General features: G+C 38.1%; 1 protein-coding gene across 5 annotated transcripts in view; it reads left to right on the plus strand.

The window, feature by feature from the left end:
• SGMS2 (sphingomyelin synthase 2) overlaps positions 1–18,469 on the plus strand; it is a 30,234-nt gene extending 11,765 nt beyond the window's left edge. For 4 of the 5 annotated variants that reach the window (XM_079990294.1, XM_079990291.1, XM_079990293.1 and 1 more), the window contains 5 exons: positions 7,220–7,872; positions 9,418–9,535; positions 9,666–9,819; positions 12,793–12,959; positions 13,953–18,469. In XM_079990294.1, the coding sequence (XP_079846420.1) occupies positions 7,418–7,872; positions 9,418–9,535; positions 9,666–9,819; positions 12,793–12,959; positions 13,953–14,156 (1,098 nt within the window). In that variant the 5' untranslated portion in view covers positions 7,220–7,417 and the 3' untranslated portion in view covers positions 14,157–18,469. Of the gene's footprint in view, positions 1–57; positions 173–7,219; positions 7,873–9,417; positions 9,536–9,665; positions 9,820–12,792; positions 12,960–13,952 lie in introns of those variants that run through there. The other variant, XM_079990292.1, reaches the window with a different exon arrangement.
• The last annotated feature ends 3,822 nt before the right edge of the window (positions 18,470–22,291 follow it).

A 22,291-nucleotide genomic window follows, 5' to 3' on the forward strand; every position in this document is an offset into this window, starting at 1 on the left:
AAACAGTTCCAACTTTGCTCTGAGTTGCCTCAGAATCTTTCTGAGTACTTGTACAGCTCAGCCATTATGTAAAACTGTTGAGCATGAACTAGTTATGATGGCATTTCAAAGTGTCACTTGGGACATTGTATTGTACCTAGGATTTGGATCAAAGAACATCTTATATAGTCAGGTCAGAAGGAAAAGTAGGATGTTTTTCCCTTTTAAGCTTCTTGGACTTTCTTTAAACTTCTATGTATGTTTACTGATTCCCAACTTAATGCATAGCCTACAGTGATTGGGCCACATAGATCTGCCGAAATTCTGCTGTGCAGCCTGCTGAATCCTCTTTTAATAAGTATACTTAGTTTCTTTTCTTCTTTCTCCTCACCCCAAAGGAATTACATTCCTCTTTGATTATATGATGGCAGAAATATTTGGTATGATCTCAGTGGCAAAGAACATCTTATCTTGACTGCTCACCTTTTTGTTGTTGTTGGCATCTGTCTGTCTCAAGAGACTATGGAAGAGTGTCTCATCAAGGGTAAAGGCGAACCATTGGAGAGTTACATCGCTTGCTGTGGGAGTAGAGACCAGTACACGAGAGACATGTTTTATTGCAGCTGGGGCAGATGAAGGCTTCTGGTTTTGCTAATGCAGATGCATCATGACATTTCTTCTCTCTGCACTCCTCCTAGCTTCTGTGGTCATTGCTGTGGCTACATAACTTGACTGTTGCAAAGTGCCAGTATTTGACTGTGGGTACTGGCCTGCTAGAGGTGTTAAGAAGCATGTGCTATGCATTATCAAATTGTGATTTTTCTGCTCCCCCCCCCCCACTTTCTACTTAAAAAAGATAAAAGCAATACATTTTCTGGGTATAAGGCAAGTGCACACAGGAACAAGTGCCACCAATGTTACACTAGCAAACTCACAACCTGAAACTCATCAGAGGTTTAAACTTTCCTGGCCTTTAGTGACATCTTCGCCATGGAGATCATCTTGGGTAGAAAGATAAGGGGAAAATACTTTATATAAATGTGGGAAATGTCTGTGCTGGCAGTTTTTGCAGTGCTAAAACTAGTTGCTCTTTAGTTGTTGTTGCTTTTTAAAGTTGATGAATATTTCATGCCTCAACTGGTTTGTTTATTTATTGCATTTATATATTACTTATCTGCCAGTGCACTGAAGGCAGCTTCAGTACAGCTATACCGCCTAACAAATGCAGTGCAAAAAGAAATGGGTGGGGATGGAAAGGGGAAAATAGAATTGATACCTAAAATTGGTTATGTAATGTTGCATAGTTGCTGTTATGAATCATGACCAAGTGGAATGACCCATGAGACATTTGTGGGAAAGGAGGAGCCAGATAGCAACCAGTCTTAACTGAGTTATGTTTCACATTTGTCTCTTATACTTGCAGTAGTATCAACAGTGACCTCTTAATGCAGAAGAGAGTTATGTTTTCTAACTAGTGCCTGTGCCTTACTTTACACTTCAGTTGGTCTCCTAGCGCCAGGCATGCATGAATACAGGAAGTGTAGCAGCTTTGAATATAGACATAATATTGCAACAAACAAGTTAAGAAAAAAGGTCCAGAGTGTAGGTAAAGGGCATACCTGCAGGGTGACCAGTTATGCATCAGCAAAAAGGAGAGACACAACCAAGCTGAGGACACAGAGTTGCATATGCTCGTTTGTGTGCAAATGCTAGAGATAATTACTAACATTTAAATTTTACCTAAGAAACCCAATTATTTTCCCATCCAAATCATCCCCAGCATATTATTCAATTTATATGCTCCCCAGATCACCAGCATTGGTTCATCCTTAATTTACCACCCAGATGATCCAGGTTCTGCTCCAAAATAAAATTTCCTTCAATTACTGCCTATTAATCAATCATTTTATCACTACCCCCTCCTCAAATTTAATCAAACAAAATAAATAGGGTGTACTGGCAGTAGAGCATGATTCCCTTTACTCGGTGGCAGAGTCTTACTATGGATAAGGTGACTAGCAGTGTTTTTTTCTTTCTTTTAACTTAAACCAAAAACAAGCTGCATGTGTGAACTCAAACTCCAAATGTGGAGGGAGGTAACCAACGTCATTTCCTCTTCCTTGTAGAGATACTATATGAGAGGAAATGTATATTCCTTTTTCCATAGTGTTCATAAGAACAACATTGCTTTGCCTTTCACAGGGGCATTAGTTTCTGTTGTAGCTCAAGAGCCAGCCAGCCAACAATTGTAGCTGTTGTGTTTGACTTTAATAGTATAAGGAAAGATGGACCACTTCATATCTCATCCTGTAAGTCTGGTACCAAATGGACAAAGGTCATCTTAAATCGAATTTTGTCCTCCATAAGTGTTTTTTTCAGAGAAAGATAAGGGATTTAGATTTTTGCAGGAAATAACTCGTTTCTTGAATAAAGAGTGCTAAATTACAATCAAGTTTTGTTTAAATTTTAGGAAATGGTTAAATAAAAATACAGTCATACTTTGGTTCTCAAACAGAATCCATGCCAGATGTCTGTTTGACGTTCAAAAACCAAGGTGCGACTTTCGATTGGCTTCAGAAGCTTCCTGCACTCAAATCGGAAGCTGCGGAAGCCGTGTCAGACATTCGGCTTCCAAAAAAGGTTCGCAAACCGGAACACTTCTGGGTTTGTGGTGTTCGGGAGCCAAAACGTTTGAGTCACACATCAGCATAGTGTGTGTAGCTACTTCCTGTCACACAAAATAATAAATCATGTGTCAGGAATGGCAAGAGTAATCTAGGTATTTTTGGATTTAATTTTTAACTACTATAGTTGTTCTTACCATCCCTTTATATTTATGTACCAATGCTAAAACTTTTCACTATGGACAAGGAGTCTATATTTTCAAGAAATGGAAAGAGAGACTACAGTAAAACTATAGTAAAGCTTCTTAACTTAAAATGTAACTGTATTTCTTTATCTCCATGTTTTAGTCGCTGTGTATTCTGTGGTAACATCTTGCCTCATTTAGGAACAAATTACAGTTAGGTACCAACTCTTATATAATTAATACACAAATATTCCAGATTCCTATGTCACTTGACAACCTCTCATGGTGATAATAAATATAAATGACACATCCTAAATATAGCTGAGCCACTTCTTCTTGGTGGGGCATGTGACTAATTACACTTTTCCTTTTGCTGACTGTTGACTCACACTTTTTAGCTGGGTAAAGGAAAGTACATATTACTCACTCTCTCTCTTTTAATGCCTATGACTAAACTTTGGGCTTGTCCACATCAAACTTTACTGTGTGTTTGCAGCTGTTTGCATTCCCATTTAATTTGCATAGTCCACATCACATTACCCTCAAACAACACCAGTCTCTGTAAATTCAGGTTTACCTGATATGGGGATTATCCAATAATTCCAATCCACTTGGGGCCCCAAATGGTTTTGGAGAATACTTTATCATAGAATCACAGAATTCCATAATTTGGAAAGTACCACAAGGGTCTAGTCCCATGGTTCTCAACATGGGGCACATGCGCCACAGGAGGGCAAATTGAGCTTGTTTAGACCAGGTTAATGGCCTTTTAGGCTTCCTCCACGTGAATAGGAGTTCACTTTTGAATAATAAGAATTATATATCATTGGGCAGGGGGCATCAGGATTTTAGAGATGCTTAGGTGGGGCATGGCCAAAAAAAGGTTGGGAACCACTGATCTAGTCCAACCCAGATGGACAGTTATTTTTACCAAGTATGATAATTATTGAGTTTATCCCCACCCTGAACTCTGACATCTTCTCTATTCCAGTGCACAAGCTAAGAGTTGACTCTACATCTCAACTTGCTTCATCCTTCATCCTCAACATGCTTTGTTTATAATGTATTGTGTTTATAATGCAGTGCTTGAATCTATGGTGATAATGGGTCACTGTGTTTTGCTCTTGCTCCTAAAAGAAACAATCATTTGTCTAATGAGCTTTATGCCTAATGTTTATAAATGATATTGCAAAGTAAAGTGCTTGATTTGAGAAAAGCTTGCTGTCTGCCTTGATTTGATGGTTCTTTCCTGTGTCTTGAAAGCTATAGTTGGAGATCAGCCTTTTGGCCTGAAATAGCCTATGGCCAAAGCAAAAACATAATGCAATTGTATTCTGGTTCTTTATGACTGAGTATCTTAAAAGACATTGCCAGTTTTGTACACTAGCCAGTGGATATAAAAAACCTGGTAAAATCATTTTGTACAGTACAACACAAGGATGTAACAAATCCAATTAATGATGACTTTAAGCTATGATATTGGGAAAACCGCAGGTTGTGCTGCAGAGTTATGAAGGATGTAGAATGCATTATTAAATATCACAACAATAGGGATAAGATATCCAAAGAGAAGCACTACTGGACATAAAATTATCTCCTTTCGGTATATGTTCATGTACTGAAGCAGTGAAGTTTATCTTCTCATTTTGAAAACAGCTTAAACTGAACTGAATTTTAGTTTTAATAGTAGGCATTGCTTGCTTTGATATTCTGGTTTGTATGGAGCCCTGACATCAGTTTCCTCATTCCAATGTCATGGGAAATTCTGTTGTGTTTGATTTTGATTTTTAATTTTGTTTTGTTTTGTTTTGTTTGCTGTCGGAGGAAGAAGAAAAGGTGAGGCAAGAAAGGAGTGCAGAGACACACTAGTTCCTACCGTTTTAGGGACTCAGCTCCGCATTTGTGTAGGGTTTTTAGTTTTTTCCCCTCCCAAAGATATCTCATAAGGCAGCGGAGTTTGCTGAAGGGGCAACAGGGTTTAGTGAGCAGGGAGAGCCAGTGACAAGGAGCAGTTCTAATAAACTTGAATTCTGGAAGGAGAAGCAGGAGCCAGTTTTCTTTAAATAAATAATAATGCACAATCAATATAGTAGACTTTCTCCCAATTCACATCTTTTATGTGGACTTGGTATCCTGTATCACTCTTTCCCAAGCTTACAGGTTATACACATGAACATACTTGTTTCTTTCAGATGAGGTGCCGGGGGGAGGTGATTAAGCTGCTACTTGGAAGGCAAACATATTTCACACAAATTATTGCAATCTAAAGCAGTATTTCTCAAACACCTAATAATTAGTTTATCGTTCTCTCTTTTTTCTGGGTTAAAATTGAAGGCACGCTTAATTCTTGGATTCAAAGACATATGTATGTATTTTCTAAACCCATTTCCTAAAACAATGTGTAGGCATCCTCCTTGCTAGTTCAGGGTAGTCTGTAATACTTGATCCTGTTGCAGAACAAGGCATCGGACTTCCTATACCCCAACCCATATAAATAAGAGACCAATAAGACTGGGTTTTGGGTAAAAACAGGCCACAACTTTACTGAATACAGATGAAAGAGGTTTGGCTTGGGCATGGGGCAATCTAAATACTTCTGGCCCGCCCACTGGAAGCGACGTGTGGTCAATCCAGGTGGGGGTTCCTAAGACTTACATCAAATAGGGTGTTCCCATGAAATAGGGTGGACATGGCCACTCCCCCCGATCCCTTTACCGGGATACCCCAGCGTTTGGAGGGGCAGGCGAGGACTACAACCTCCCCTCCGTCCGAAACAAGGGATTTCCCCAATGCTCAACTATTACTCAGTTTGAACCTAGGTATCAGCTGATATTTCTAGGACTCTCCCATGTCTGTTGGCTATAGTGTGACCTGCCTCAACAAATTCTTGCATTCCCCTCCTTCCCATGATATTCCTTTGTTGCCCTTAATACTGACCATAGGAAAATGTTCCACAATATCTTTTGGTTCCGAAGGGCATAAAATTATATCTAATATATTGCCTTAACTTTCAAAGCACACTTCAGCCTCTCTTGTGGCAATGACTTGACCAACCAATGCTAGTCTAACCATAGTTTACAGCACCACGTAAATAGAAAACTTAGATTTTGCTTACTGTCCATAAAAATATAGTCATCATACGTTAAGGTTTTAGAACATTAGGAGCCAATGTCTGCCTGTTTGTTCATTCAAACTTGCACTTTGTATTTTGAATGATTTTCATTTTCATTTTATTTTTAACTTCATTTGGATTTACAGTTACTGTACTGACTGCATTATTTCTAAAGGAGTGATATTGTATTGACTGATTCTTTTGTTTACACTGTTGTGAAAACAAAGGTGAGCCAGAACAAATAAACTTCAGTGACTAGAATGTTCAGGACTCATTCCTTTGACTGCTTACTTGGTTGTGTATTGTTCCTGGTGATCTTGACCCAACTGCTTTCAGTGTTTGGAGCATACAAATTACTTGGTTTCTAATGGCTACAGATTATTTGGTGCTGCTTCTAGAGATCAAAAGGATAGTGTCAGGCTTGGCTTGTATAATGGATAGGAGAGAGAAAGCAAAGATCAAAAAGAACTTTGCAGCTGTATCTAAGGGCAAGCATGTTAAAAGGGAAATAGTTGGACATTTAAGAGCAGAATAAGACATAGGGACAGAAATGTATTTTCCTCATTCTTAAGGACATTCTGTTCCCCTTTGTAAATGGGCATACTTTAAAAGCTGAAGTCTTATCTGCCCCATCAAACTTATCTTCCCTATCTGTATCTGATATTACTCATGAATTAAGTGACTTGCAGCACATGGAGATGCCTTGAACCAGTGGATTAGACTTTCACGTACCAAAAGGCATCTTCTCCTCCATGCCCCAGGGACAGGGCTCAGACTGGAAAATTGAAGTAGTAAAGAGAATCAAAAGGAGTGTACACAGTGTAACTATCTGGCATTGCTGAATAGCCACAACTTATTCCCATATTTATGAAATTATAGTAGTTTGGCACAACTATGAAGTCAAATGCAGCCTACCAACTATCTAACTGCCCCCTAGCGCTCAAATGGGTCTATGTTTTAGATATGTGTTTACCTGTGATTGGATAATAAATTTTGTGTGTGGTTGTTGTAAGGTTACTGGCAGGCTGCATTCTACATAATAAATCACAAGCTTGTAGAACTCTGATAAAAAGGAAGGACCTTATCGTATTGAAGTTGTGACTTCTGGACAAGCTTGATGCCCAGCAACTTCAATTTAGAATTGCTAGGTACTGAAAGCAACTATTAAGAGCTCAAATCTAATGTCCAGCCATCCAGGAAAACCCAGGAAAGCTGTACTGGACATTAGAAATGGCCGCCACCTGTACTGTCCAACATACATGCAGAGGTAACTGTGACGATTTTTGCAAATTTTACATCTTTGTCAACTTTAATTGCAGAGAATGTATTGATGGTCCCTGGAAGAAAAGCTTGTGAGACTCTTTCCTTAACTGAAAGTTAAATTGGAATCCCCGGTTTCGACATGCTTTGTTAAAGGACCAAGATTGGCTGGAATTACGGGAAGCAGACTTTAAAAGAAGCAGAAGATAATATTAGAAATCAGACAAGAATTTGTTAATTTTGCTGCACGTGTTAGGATGGATACCATAGAGACAGCAAAGCTTGAAGAGCACATGGAAGTCCAGAACAATGAAACTGCAAATGGTTATGCTCGACCCACACTCACTGTCAATGAGGAGAACAAGAACAGCAGCAGCAAACCAAAGGGTTTATCCAATGGTTTGCGGAAAGGCTCTAAGAAGTATCCAGACTATATACAGATTTCTATGCCCGCTGAATCTAGAAACAAACTTCCTTTAGAATGGTGGAAAACAGGCATTGCCTTTGTGTATGCTGTCTTCAACTTAATTCTAACGACTGTCATTATCACAGCGGTACATGAGAGGGTGCCTCCCAAGGAGCTCAGTCCTCCATTGCCAGATAAGTTTTTTGATTATATTGATCGTGTAGAATGGGCTTTTTCTGTATCAGAAATAAATGGAATTATACTGTTTGGATTATGGACAATCCAGTGGCTGTTTCTCAGATACAAGTAAGTTGCACAGCTTCTTTTCTTCTTATTATTAAAGACCAAACTAGATGTCAATTAAAGACATAGGCAGTTATGTAACTTGTCTGTCTTTAACTAATTAATCACTTACCTACAGGGATCAGAATAGAAATCTGTTTTATGGCATGGCTGGGATTTTAGAAAAAAACTGTATGAGGGGACTTCCATTCCAGTCTCAATGGGGGAGTGATTCCTTTACAGTGAGAACTGAGCTTCCTCAACCATGCAGGTAGCTTAGGAAAAACTGATATGTAGTGAACATTACACATATTAAGGACACATCTAGTTTGGCCGTCCCGGAGAGAATTCAGAGTTTTACCTATTAATCAAAATTTACTTATTAATCATGAGGACTTGCAAAAGAAAGGACTGAGATACTAGAAAAAAGATACATGCAAGTCTGCAATAATGCTATTATAGAAATGGTAAGTGGTGTTGCCTAACATTTTGGATTATCAGTTTTTCCTTCTTTATATAATTATGTTTAAAACAAATGGATTTGTAACAAAGATGCAACATATTTATATTTAATCTGAATATGATTTAAGATGCAGTCCTATAGCAATTTATCTGGGATTAATTCCTGTTCAACTCAATGGGACATACTTCTGAGATCGCACATGTAGAATTGTTCAATTCACCTAAAAGAAAACTAGCACAACAAATATTTAATATGTGCTACTATCTATATTTCAGTTCATCAGTGCCAAACCCTTCTTGCAGAGAGTAGTTCTATGGTCACAGCCACATACAGGAAGCAGCTAGTAACATGATGAATTATGCAGCTTCCCAGAGTTGGTTGTATGGGAAATAAGCAATCAAGTCTTGCAGGAATTGTTACTGCTCTACATCAGCTGTTTTACTCAAAAATATGTATATGCCACCTTCCTAGAATCTAACCTTAAAAGTGATATACGACAATGATAACAGATCCCATAAGATACACTTGGGTGGTCAAATAATAGAGAAGTGCATGTCTTAGTAGTTCCACAAGTATGAATTGCTCTTTTTGGAGCATATTGGCCCATAAGATAGACATATTGCAGTCAAATGCTGCAAATCTTGAAAAATCCAAAACTTTACTATAAAATTTATGGTGTCATTGGCTTAGTCCTGTGGAACATTCTTCCAATAGAGATTCAGCAGGAAATTTCAATTTTAACCTTTAAACATCTGCTGAAAACTTTTCTATGGTGGTAGGTTTATGTGGACAATTAAGAAAACATATTCTGCAATAGTTAGCTTGTTTGTGATTTTAAATTTTTGCTTGGTTTTTATTGTGTATGTATATATAATTGTTGCAAACCACTTTGATATTTTTTGACATTGCAGTAGAAAAGTATTTTTTATAAATGAATAAATAAGAATGTGGCTGTAACAGTTTTCCTGTTGTACTCATTATCCTATGCTATGGAGTACAGATTAAGAGTGGGAAAGATATGTTGAATTTTGCAGGCATAGTCTTTTTATGGAGTTGTACTTATAGCATAACTACATGAACAATCTCTCTTTAATATTATTTTTCAGATCAATAGTGGGACGAAGGTTCTTCTTTATAATAGGAACTTTATACCTTTACCGCTGCATTACTATGTATGTCACCACTCTCCCTGTGCCTGGAATGCATTTTCAGTGTGCTCCAAAGGTAAACCTAGTAAATGCAAATTATATTTATTTTACAAATCAGTTGGCTTGGAGTTCTTTATCCAACCAAACACTTCCAGTCTCCTTCAGCTTGTGTTTCTTCTTATTTTGTTCTCCCTATGACAAACTAGCTAAATGGAAATTCTCAAGCCAAGGTTCAGCGGATCCTGCAACTAATTTCCGGCGGTGGACTATCTATAACAGGCTCACACATCTTATGCGGAGATTTCCTGTTCAGTGGTCACACTGTAGTGCTAACACTCACTTACCTATTTATCAAGGAATGTAAGTTTCAATTTTTCAATTTTTTTAAATTTTCATAAATGCTTAGCAACACTACTCCACTGATTTTTATACTAGTTTCAGTATTCTGTATGTGCACCAATCTAACCAAATGCTTCTGATTTTGGATTGAAAATAGCAGAAAGTCTGGGCCAGTTCTGACGTTTTGGCCAGTGCATGAAATACTTTAAAAATTGCTCCATTTGGTGACTCTTACATGGTAGATCAGTCATGTGAAGCAGCTTACCAGGTTTTTCTGTGGGAATGTAATTATCCCAAGGAAAAGTTTGTACTTAAGTGGAAAATATGGGCAGGATTGAATTAATGAGTGCCACCAGGAAACCACAGGCAAGGACTTCCACTGGCCACAACTGGGGTTTCCCCTCTTCTTCCCCCCAGGTGTCCCCTGAAGTTGCCTTGGGTAAGGGAAGAGAACTCCTAGAACAGAATGTGGGTGGAGGAAAGAGCAAATTGATAAACCATGCAAGCAGCAGTGCTTGCGCTAAGAGCAATCTTCTTTGCACTACATTGAATTCCTGTCTGTTACTCAGTTCACTTGATGAACTGCTCCACACCTAAAGCCTTTCTTATTTTCCTAAATGTTTCGTATGGTTTTAGGTGGTCTTAGTGTGGCAATCCTAATGTGCAAACTAGGCCTCATGGTCTTAGTTTTTGGTTGTTTTTTAAACACAGCTATCTAATTTGGATGGCTTGTTGCAAACTGTTCTTCAGTTAGAAAAAAGAAAAGATGTTTTTGTTCCCAAGCCTAATTCAGTTACTATAAATTGGTGTAGGACAGAAATAATTGCTTACCTTTCTCTTTGGCATTGTCTTCCTTGTTGTTTCTTTTTGCCACGAGGTCTCATAAAATAAATATTCCCTTATTTATTTACATGTTTATGCCACACTTCCTTCAGAGAACGTGGGGTTGCAGAGAAGGTCCCTTGTGCACTTCATCCTCATAACAACCTTATGGGGTCAAGTAGGCTGATAGAGAGTTCCTGGTCCAATGTCAACCAATGATGGGTCTTCCTAGTCATTGTCCAAAACTCTACCCACTTCACTACACCAGTTTGTAGTTCTAGAAGACTTACACATGAGTACTGTATTTTGGTTGTTAGAAGGCTGGTGCTACAAAGAACAAGCATGTCAAAAACTGAGTTCCATATAAACTGGAAAACATGCCTTTCATTGGCATATGCATGTTCCTATTAACATGAATATACCTATGTAGGTTCTGTGAAGCCTGAATATGTGACAGTTTCTGGTAATGTAATATACATATTACATTTTAATACATTAGTGGAGGTGGGAGAACATTATGTGGACATAATGTTCCATGAGTAGTTGGTAAATAGCCGTTTCATGCACTATTTTATGTGAGGATGTTGTCACAGATGTACTGTGGTCATGTTTAATCATCCCATTTAATGCTGTTGTTTAGTTTACCTATCTAGCATTTAGCATATGCCCTTTGCAGAAAAAGGAAAAGGAAAGGAAAGGAACGGAAAGGAACGGAAGGAAATTATTACTGACATGGGGCTATTACAGCCATTCTTCTTCACTAGATTGTCCTGTGAACCCTGGAATACTGCTGGCAGGGTTTTATAAATAAGTGGTGTGGACTGTACATCAGGATATTATCTACTAATTTCTTGTTCCTGTATGATTATGGGGGTGGGGGGATGCTGTTTGAAGCAAGAGCAAATACTGCTCCATTATTCTGAAGCTGAGTGCAATATGCTCCACTGATCTTTCTGAACAGGCATTTTGCCAATCTGAAAGATGCTTCCTGTGTTCTCATCCCTGTTTATCAATATATTTAACTCCCTGGCCAGAGATGGCTGTACAAGCTTCCTTCCCTCCATTTTGACATTTATTTTTGGAATGAGCAATAAAATGCAGTAGTGCACTGGTTTGTTTGTATTTTTAGTTAATTACATAAATTGGATTGAATTTATTTGAAATAGGTACTGGTGCTGTTATTCTTCAAAAAACACAAAGGAAATGAATGATTCTCTGATCTAATTTCACTATCTTCTTTCCTTCCTCAAATATAATTATGATTAGTGTGCTGCCATGTAAAAAGTGGCCATGGATTGAAAAAGAAAGATAGTATTATGGTGGTGGGAACCATTTACCCCTTTGAATGAATAGATTAATTTTCTTTTTTACTCGTATGCTTTTATGGATGTCAGATTGTTGCAGCACAATTTTAAGAGCTCTTAAATGTAAGTTTTGTATGAAGGGTTATGGTAGTGATGGTTCTGTAACACTCCTTCCATTACCTGCCAGTATGTTCCTTCCTCATAGTGTCAGATAGCAAGGACGAGTGACAGGAGGCTTGCAGCAAGTTGGAAGAATATGGGGAACAGGTAGTAAATCTGATCATTGTTGAGCTAGGTGGTACTCTTTGGGTGCCAGATTGGAGCCCATATTGCTAACCCATCTTTATAAAGCAATGTTGGTGGTGCAGATTATACAATTGGCCTTGAACATAGGAGACTGCCATTGGTCCATCTAGTCCAGTGCTATTTACACCAAGGGCAGTAGCTCTCCAAAGTCTCAGGCAGAGGTTTTTTCCTTGATGGAAAATTCTTTTAATTGAATAATCCAAGGATTAAGCCCGAGACCTTCTGCATGGCAGTTGTGTATTCTGCCATATCCCCTAGGAGCATGAGTCAGATATGTATTGTATGGAAACCCAGCCGGCAACATAGTGCAAATTGAGCAAATCAGCTGATTAGCCAGCATTCATATATTTATCTCCTGTTAAATTTACTCTAAGGGATCAAATTATATGGCAACCTGTTCCTGTGAACTAAATATAATATTTTAGTTTATGTCTCTGTGTGTGCATGTGCATATCCATGCATTTGCATTCACAAATTAGTTCAAATTCATATTCATCTGTTTTGCTGCTCTAGATACAATTCTCATATGAAACCTCTTTAACATGTTTTCCTTCTTGGGCAGATTCACCTCGTCACTTTTGGTGGTATCACTTGATCTGCTGGTGTATGAGTGTTGCTGGAATAATCTGCATCCTAGTAGGACATGAACATTATACTATAGATGTTGTCATTGCTTATTATATCACCACAAGGCTCTTCTGGTGGTATCACTCAATGGCTAATGAAAAGGTGAGTAACGGGAATACCAGCTTCTAAATTAATGTTAGGTACTTGAGATATATAGTACTGCTTTACAAAATGTATTATGTTAAAATGAGATTGCTGAATTATGCTGGACTTTTTAAAGGCATTTTTACTTCCCCCCTGGAAATCTCATGGGTCAACATCTAAGAAAATATTGGTATAATCCAGAAAAAAAGTTACTCATGGTGAAGTTTATTTAAATTTAAGGCACTAACATCCCAGTCCCACACTGAGGAGTAAGACCTGCCTTTTCAATCAGTTATCATTTCAAGTAAATGTGCACAGGAATCCCACCATAAACATCTAACTGCACACATTTGTTGCAACTGTGTTTTGGTAAATCATATCCAGTACCTTAACTACACTATACACGTGAAGCTTTAAAAAAAAAGTCTATCACAAATCTGGTTCAGTTTAAATGAATGCCTTTATAAATTACTGGAACTTCCTTTACTTAATTGTGAACCAGTTAACTGTAAGTGGAGAGGCATTTTCACTACATGAATGGAATGCTGGTCAAAAATATTATAGTTAGTCTGGAAAACAAATAAAGCCATTTGCTGTAAGTAGCACAAAAAATGACCAAAAGAAAATTTCTATATGAGGTTAAGCAGGTTTGAGCTGCCTTATTACCTTCATGGGAGTCTAGGAATCCCACGTGTATGTCTCTGAGCTCCTTGGAGTAATACGAGGAGTTAATAAATAATACTACTTTGCCTGGTTTTACTTTACTGCCCTCTGTTTCAAATGGCGTCAGTTATCACAAAATTCCAGCACGAAAACCAATATGGAGCTGAAGGACAGAGAGAAACTGATTGTCCTATCTGAATTATACCTATGTTTTATATGCTTTTTACTCCATGGAAGTGCTTTCTTTCTAAGGAAAAAATAAGAATTATTCCAGTGGTTTAAATATGTCTCTTTTTAAAGCAGTCTCAGCAGGATCTTAATATATTTTTCTCCCCCCTCTTAATGCAGAACTTGAAAATCTCATCACAGACAAACTTTCTCTCTCGAGCATGGTGGTTTCCAATATTCAATTTCTTTGAAAAGAATATACAGGGCTCCGTGCCTTGCTGTTTCTCATGGCCAATATCTTGGCCCCCTAGCTGTTTCAAGTCTTCATGCAAAAAGTATTCCCGAGTTCAGAAAACGGGAGAGGACAATGAAAAATCCACCTGAAGAAAACGAAGACAAGAGAATGTATTGTTCTTTACTTCTACCAAAACATTTGTGCTATAACCAAAGCTCTTAAGATGACTAGATTGTTAACTGCAGAAGTGGACCAAACTTTGTGCAACTGATCTGAGAAAAGACAATTGTAGACACAAACAAAATAATTATTGCCCCTTGGTATATTTTTCTAGTCCTATTGTACAGTTTCATCCCACTCTTCAGCGCTAGTAGACACTGGCACTCAGTGGCACTCTGGTGCCAACAGAACACTTCCTGAGGAGGAGGAAAGCTAGGACATTGGTTTCTTAATGAGATTCAGAGGTGCCAAAGAACACATCACACCATCTGTTGTTAAATATCACTCATCCCACAGAAGCACTGAAACAAAATATCTGCTTTAGACTCGTGGCGTTTGAAGAGCAAAACCATAGTAAACGATAAAAGGCACAATACTGGTCTTTCTAGCTATATGCAGAGAGTAACAGAAGTTGGCAAGCAGTGGTCTTACTATTCTCACTAGTGAAGGCAAGACTTGTTTTACATAACTGGTGAAACCAGAAGTGAACCTTGATCTTTTTATACACTCTTATGGGAATGAATATATTATAACCCTGTAATGCCACCACTGTTTCCATATACTCTAGCTACCCTCTATTGTTTTTTACATTTTTTTTAAAAAATAAGTGGCAGTTTTATATATATATATCCATATATGACCATAAAACCTATTTTACCTGATGATACTGTAAGTTAGAAATAATGTCTACTAACATCGTCAGCATTCAACTACAGGAAAAAAATAATTTATTGTTAAAATGCATATATGTAAGGCAAGGGAATTATTTAAATTTCTGCTGGTCAGCTTGCATGAATGTGGTGCATGTGCATAACACATTTTGAGTATATGCACTTTGCAGCGAATGCTCAAAAAATGGAGGATCTGTAATTGAAAGAGAATGTTGATACTCCTTCAGGCAATGACTGAAAATACCACTGAGTGCGGACAACCACATTGTTGGCTCTCAGAGGTATAAATTTGTAATTTTAAATAGTCATAAAATTCCTGCAGGATTGTTAACGTTGTTTTTGTGATTGTACATGGCTGTGCATCTACACATGTATAGCAAAAAATACATAAACTTGAGTGAACCATTTAAATGCTGTGGGAGACAAAACTTCTCCTGATCCTCCAGTCACTCACTGGCTTTGATCTTCTGTAAGGAATTTTTGAAGGCTTAAAAAGAAATGGTGCGATTTTTGCAAAAACTATGGAACAGTGGGCCTGAGAGCTGGATGTGATACATCTACAGATGAACATCACATTGTTTTTTCCTTGGTGTGAATTTGAGTTTTGTGCCAAGGGTATTCACTGCAATAGGTGTGTTTGTTTCACTATTACCTAACACTATATTTATTTATTAAATGGTCATGTGGCCAGTCTGCTACTTTATTGTTTACAGATTTTTTTTGGTAGAACAAAATGTTTCTGTGTAATATAAAACTGTATATGTGAAAACACCCAAACATTTATTAAGTTAATGTTTAAGAAAGCTAACATGGCCCACTTTTTTTGTTCTGTTTTGTACAGGAATCAAACAGCGTCATTACCATTATAATATCTAGTAGTTAAATGTATTTTTCATTGTTGCCAATTGCTTTTCTATAAAAAAATCAGTAAAAGGAGCAGCTAGAGAAATAACTATTGAATTTGCTTAAGTCTAATCAGTTACTATAACTTTTTTTAAAATAATGCTTTAAAGAGTGACATTAAAAAAAAGTAATGAGACAATTTGACTGGAAAATTTATTCTAATTTAAAATTCAGTGTGTAGGTCTGGGTGTTTCTTTCATTCACAGGCCAGGCGTTAAGCTAATTCTGGTTTTCAGACTATCACTTTGGCAACAACAAATCTTAGTACAACAAATAATGCATCATGGGAACAGAAGATAGTGGAGTATGATAATTCAGCCGGAAACCTTACTTTTATGGGTAATTTTTCCTTCCTAGAAATATTTAACTTACTTGCTCTCAGGCCAGTTACAGGTACATACATAACTTTTTTGTGTTAATAACTAACAAGGTTAATAACTAACCAGTAAACGATTAGATGCAGTGGCTAATAAAATGACAAAATCAGATTTAAAACTTAAGGCTAAAACAAACTTATTTTGATTTGCATTGGAGATGGTGGTCACGGTCCTGATAAATACAAAGGAAAGTATGTAGAGGGACTCCTTCTGATACATCAGTCACCCCAAGTCCTATTTCAGGGCTGCTTCAAGCATGGCAAAATGTATAAAGGAGAGAGCATTTCTGTATGAATATAGCATTCAAGCTGTGTAGATCAACAAAATGTGTGCATATGTTTGCACATTAACAATCTACACCTATCCTGCATGCAACTTTGCTACAACAAAGTGGTTCTCATGATGCATTTTATCACATTTGAAGCAACCCTCAAGCTGGACTGAAACTCACATGTTTCAAAAGCAAGTGGCAAAGTTCGTGGTAAACTTTGTGGACAAAAGGCCTCGTGTCTTTTCAATACGTTGCATGTGTATTAGGGGTTCAGCCAGAAATTGAAAGCTACACTTGCAAAAATAGTCTCTTCCTTCAAGTCCTCAACCTGGTTTCTGTACGTTAACATCAAATTGCTAACCTTTTAAATTTCTAAGGTAGACCACCTAGGTTTGAGGGCACCATCTGTGACTGAAACATGTACATTTTATCTCCTAGACAACAACTGTAGATCAGAGAAAGTTGGACTGTTTATCTCCCATTCAAAATTGGTGAAACTTGAGCTGCAATTTTGTGCTTTTAAAAAAATTAATATTCAGAGGGACTTTGGCATGCTTCTCTAAATTGCTTTCAACACTAAAGCACAAGGATCTGGTATTCAAATAGTATATAAATGCACTGGCCAGTTAATTAAAATAAAGAGATAGAATTGAACTTAATCAGCTATACAGCTATTTCCATAATTCACAGTGATATTTGAGCTTCTTGGTTTCTGATTATTCTTGTTTTGGATGAGAAATACTAAAGTGGAGAATAAATGAATCCATCTCCTTAGATGGCAAGTGTAATTTGATAAGCTTGTAGATAACTGTTAGCAAAGGAATGCCTAGTAAACTACAGTAGTACACTACTTGAAAACAGCTTCAGGATTAATCTCCTGACAAATAGGGGGAAATAGGGAGAATATTAAAAATGATGCAGTTTCTGTTGACCATGTTTATTCTGGTTCTTAGTGAGCTTTTTTGCTCTTGTTCATTTCAGTATATTGTTTAAAAGGCCTGCACAACTTATGACAGACATGTCTGCTGGATACCTAAGGGCTTAAATAATCCTCTTGGTTTTGCTGTGTACAAAACCAAACCAGGGGAGCTGTAGAGTACCTGGCTGACCATCATATTTGGCTGGGAGGCTGCATTTGGCAAGATGGTCACAGGCTATGAAGGCCTGGCCTCTGGTATTAACTTTATTGCCAAATATTTCCAATAACTTTATTGCTTGACAAATCGACTGAAAACAATCGTAAGAAAAGAAAGTATACAGGATAGGAAGGAGCTTAAATATAAGTTTCATTATCTCTTTAAAACTATAAAAAATACCAGTACTCTGAAGTCTCCTTCAGCTGTGAAAGCAAAGGCATCCCAAAAGCATAGCTCAAAAGCTTGAAATATGATATACACAAAGTCAAATTTGTAACTGGCACAGCGAAGTAGATAACGTCCATCCCGAAGTAAAAATGAACCAACAAATGAGAAACAAACAAAAATACATTCAAAATCATTATTGTGGTCACAGTCCATCCTCCTTTTGTTTCCTTCCAGTTTTATGGATTTTTATTGAATTAAATATTCTTTATACAAGCCACAGCAGTAAAGTTGAAATTTCTTGGGCATGTCCCCCCCCCCCCCCCCGGGGGGGGGATGTGCATTTCTCTTGTGATGTCAGTGAAGTGCCTCTGATAACATTTCTAAAATAGCAAGTTCTGTTTTAGGTGCTTATTTAAAGATTTTGGCCATAGTTGTATCTTGTAAAGAAAAGGGGGGTAGGGAGAGTGCTTTAGTATGATGACTGGCAACTGAAGTCATGGATATGTTACTAAACCTAGATATATAATCCAGTGTACATAGCCTCTGTGTGTAGTGCCTGTTAGCCCCCTAATGGACACACATAGTGTTGCATTTCTGTTCAATGTCAATCAGTTTCAATGAGCATATTCTTGTGGCTGAATCTTTAAAGGTTTATTAATTCAAGTAAAAAAGGCACTGTATGCCCACATGTTTTGCATTAAGTATAATTTCAATTTACTTTTTGTCAACAACACTGTTGTAGTGTATGCTTCTTAGGTCTTTCTAGTTTGGCTCAAGAGGCAGAAGTGAATATATTATGACTAGATATGCAGTATTTTGTGGGTTTAAACCCAGCAGTTGTAAGTATAAGATAGTGGCATCTGGATGAAGTTTTCGAACCCTTTACCTATGATCTGTCAAAACAGATCCTATGGCTTGGATCTAGTTGCATTGAAGTCAGTTGCACTCTAATCATCATGACTATCAGCACAATCTTAGCCATGTCTCCTCAGAGGTAAATTCTATTGAATTCAGTAGGGCTTACTTCCAGGTAAGTGTGGTTATACTCAAGTTGTTTATTCCAGTGGCACCCGAGTTCAATTAACTTGGGCTACAATCTGATATTCATACTTTCCTGAGAGTAATGCCCACTGAACTCAATGGGACTTACTTCTGAGTGGACATGTGTAGAATTACACTGTAAGTCTGGATCCAGCTCGTTGTATTTAATTTTAAAAAATCCTCTGAACTGTTTGAGTGCTGATATATTTTGATATAAACACCCTGAGCAGAATAAATATTTCAAAGCTTGGATTTTCATCATACTACAGAAGCAGATGTTGAACTCCCTGCAAAATCAGGATAGTGAGAGTTGCACTTGTAATCTAGCAGCAACTGGAGGTCACAATGTTGTCTACCCCTGCTCTAACATATCCTGCTTTTCCCCAGATAAATTTTGACTGGGATTCGCTTTTTTTATGCTAAAGTAAGCAAAAAGAGCAGCTAAAATTTACTCTGGTAAATGTTGCTTGAGAAAAGTTAGGATACCTTTCCAAGTATTATTCTAAAAAAAAGAAGAAGAAGAAGAAGTTGCACTACACTATCTGTATACAACCACATAGAGGCGTACCTAGGGGTTGGCAAATTTGGCCCCCACCAAGGGCACTGGCCCACCCCCCCCCCCTTCTGCAAAAATCACCCCAGGCTTATATGTTGCACCCGTTGCTCCCCACTTCCTTGCTCATCAGGCGCTTCTCCTTTTGCTCAGGAGAGAGAGAGGCGGCTGATGGAAAGGGTGCTCAAACCCTTCAGCCTCTTCCTCTCCCTCTCCATCTGTTGTTCCTCCTGATGCCTTCCCTTCCCTTTTATTACAGCAGCCCAGCAATCAGCAAAGGAGCTACAGCATCTTGTTTACATTGGATACACACACCGTTTACTGGTATTGCGAATGCACAAGACCCCTCCCATGCGTTGGGGTGGGTGGGTGGGTGCATGAGTGGTAGTTGGGAAAGGCTTGGGGATATCCTTTATCTTTCTTACTTTTCTCCTTTTCCTCCACACTTTAATGTGGACATTAAAGTGATGGAGAGATCAGACCTCCCCCTGCTGTCCTTTTTGGGAACAGCCTTTGCCATGAATGAACATGAGGGCAAATTTGCAAGATAAGCACTAGGGCAAGGTTTCCCAAACTTAGGCTTCCAGCTGTTTTTTGGACTACAATTCCCATCATTCCTGACCACTGGGTCCCGCTAGCTAGGGATTATGGGAGTTGTAGTCCAAAAACAGCTGGACACCCAAGTTTGGGAAACTGCACTAGGGTATTGCTTGCTTATAATATTTGTTTGTGTGCATTTGGATCTAGAAGACAACATATATGTTTACACCAATGTGAATACATAAAAAGGGCATTGCTGCATACAATCAGCTACAAAAACAGAGTCCTGTTTATACTGAAAATAAAATACCTGAACTGAAGGAAGGAAGGAATGGTGAAGCTGACATACATTTTGAAGGAAAATGTAACCAATCCACTTTAAACACTTTAATTACAATAGTTTCTCAACCAGCATTTTTTTAAAAGAAAACTCATGGAGTGTTTTATTCCTTTGTTGTAAATAGAGCCTCACACTGCAAGACTTCACATGTCTACTCAAAAGTAAGCTCCACTGAATTAAATAGAGCTTACTCCTAGGAACTGGATAATTACTTTGCAGTCTTACACTGTGCCTGAGCATTCTCACAGTTTCGTTTCATTCATTCATTCATTCATTCATTCACCTTTTTCTCTAACAGGGACTGGAGGCTGCTTAATCCATCTAGTCTAGCATCCTGTTCTAACATCCTCTCGGCATTAAATCCACATCACGCACCTGATATACTTTATTACTTCCTGCAGGTACTTTATTACTTCCTCCAGTGCTTTTTTTTCTGGGGGGACGCATGGGTACACATACCCCTAAACATTTTTTGAATCTAAGTTTGGCCTCATTGAGGGGTCAGTATTTCAGTATAAGTAGGAAAATGAGAGTACCCCTAAATATTTTTTTATTAAAAAAGCACTGCATGCAGGTATCACCGGAATAGCTTAGGAAGCTTGAGTTAAAAAAAAAAAAAAAAGCAGCCCAAAATACCAGGGTTGGTTACTGCTGTATTTAGGATTGCTCTTTTCTGGTAGTTATGGATTTTCCCCTTCTGATTCCTTGCTACAACTGTAATGCATGAAGTGTGGGGATGAGGACATTTTAGTTTTTCTTTTAGAATATGGAGCTGCAGTGATAGTGCAGTGCACATTTACTTGTGTGTGAATGATAGTCCTGTGCAAACTAATTTACACAAATGTTATGTATAAGCCCTGTTAAACACAGACTTACTTCTGAGTAAACATGGATAGGATTGGACTGCCTGCATTTCTTCAGTCCCGTACTCAATAGAGGTAAATCTGCAATCCATGCACATTTACTTTGGGGTAAGCCAAATTTTTTCCTTATTCCACCTTTAACAGGTTAATAGAGATGGTTGTGTTTCTACTTACACATAAATAAATGAAAAGACTAGTTCCTTAGGTTGTGATCCTAATCACACTAGCAAGTAAGCCATATTGAACTCAATGGAACTTACTTAAACACTCACAGGATTGTAAATGTAGTTCCCCATCCCAGGCCAGTGGGGCTTTTTTTTTTTTTAAGTTACTATTTCCTAACTTGAGACAACTCAGTCCAGATAAGTGTGTTTGTTTAGCTGATTCCATTTGTTTGCAAACAACACTCACAACATCTGTTTCTTTTAATCACTCAAATCGTGGCATTGTTTTCCTCCAGCAGTCATGAAGCTAAAGGAGCTCTATCTCGCCCACCCCATAGCCCAAAAGCAAACCTGTTCCCATTTTTAAAAGTATCCTGCTATGAAAAACACTTAGGTCTGCTCATTCTGATTATCAGCAAATGACATTTAGAAAAGATGCCCTAGCAAAATACTAGTTGTGCAGGGAAAGGTTGTAAGCAGGGATATATCTGTGTGTTTGGAACTGCAAACTTGTAATAACACTTCAATACAGTATGATCATAAACTGCTCAGTAATGTTTCATTCACTAATGTTGAACCTTTACAAGTGCAAACATCCACTGTGAAAATCAATGGATGTGCTGCCCTTCTTAAAAGAGGAACATTGTCAGCAAATCATTACATAATATAAAACACCATTACACTGAAGATTAAAGACCTTCTCCTGCTGCAGTGAAACAATAGCGCAAGGGTAGTTAATGAGGTGCCCTCCAGATGTTTGGGGCTAGAGCTCCCCACAACCCCAGCCAATATGGCAGATTATCATTGTGTTGTAGTCCACAACATCTGTAGGCGGGGCAGTCCAACTTTTCATACCAAGAGTACTTTGACGTGAAACATGCAGGCCACACACTACCTTGTCACACTGAGGCCAAAATGCGATGCCCCCTCCAGCCCTCACACTGCTTTCCTAAAGCTGGCTAAGCTAGGTGCTGAGCTTTTGGAAGGAGGCGCGAGGCTCTGGCAGGGTCCCAAAGTCTAGCACCTCACCCAGCTTTG

The sequence above is a fragment of the Podarcis cretensis genome (genome assembly GCF_951804945.1).
Source record: "Podarcis cretensis genome assembly, chromosome: 9".
Taxonomy (NCBI): Eukaryota; Metazoa; Chordata; class Lepidosauria; order Squamata; family Lacertidae; genus Podarcis; species Podarcis cretensis.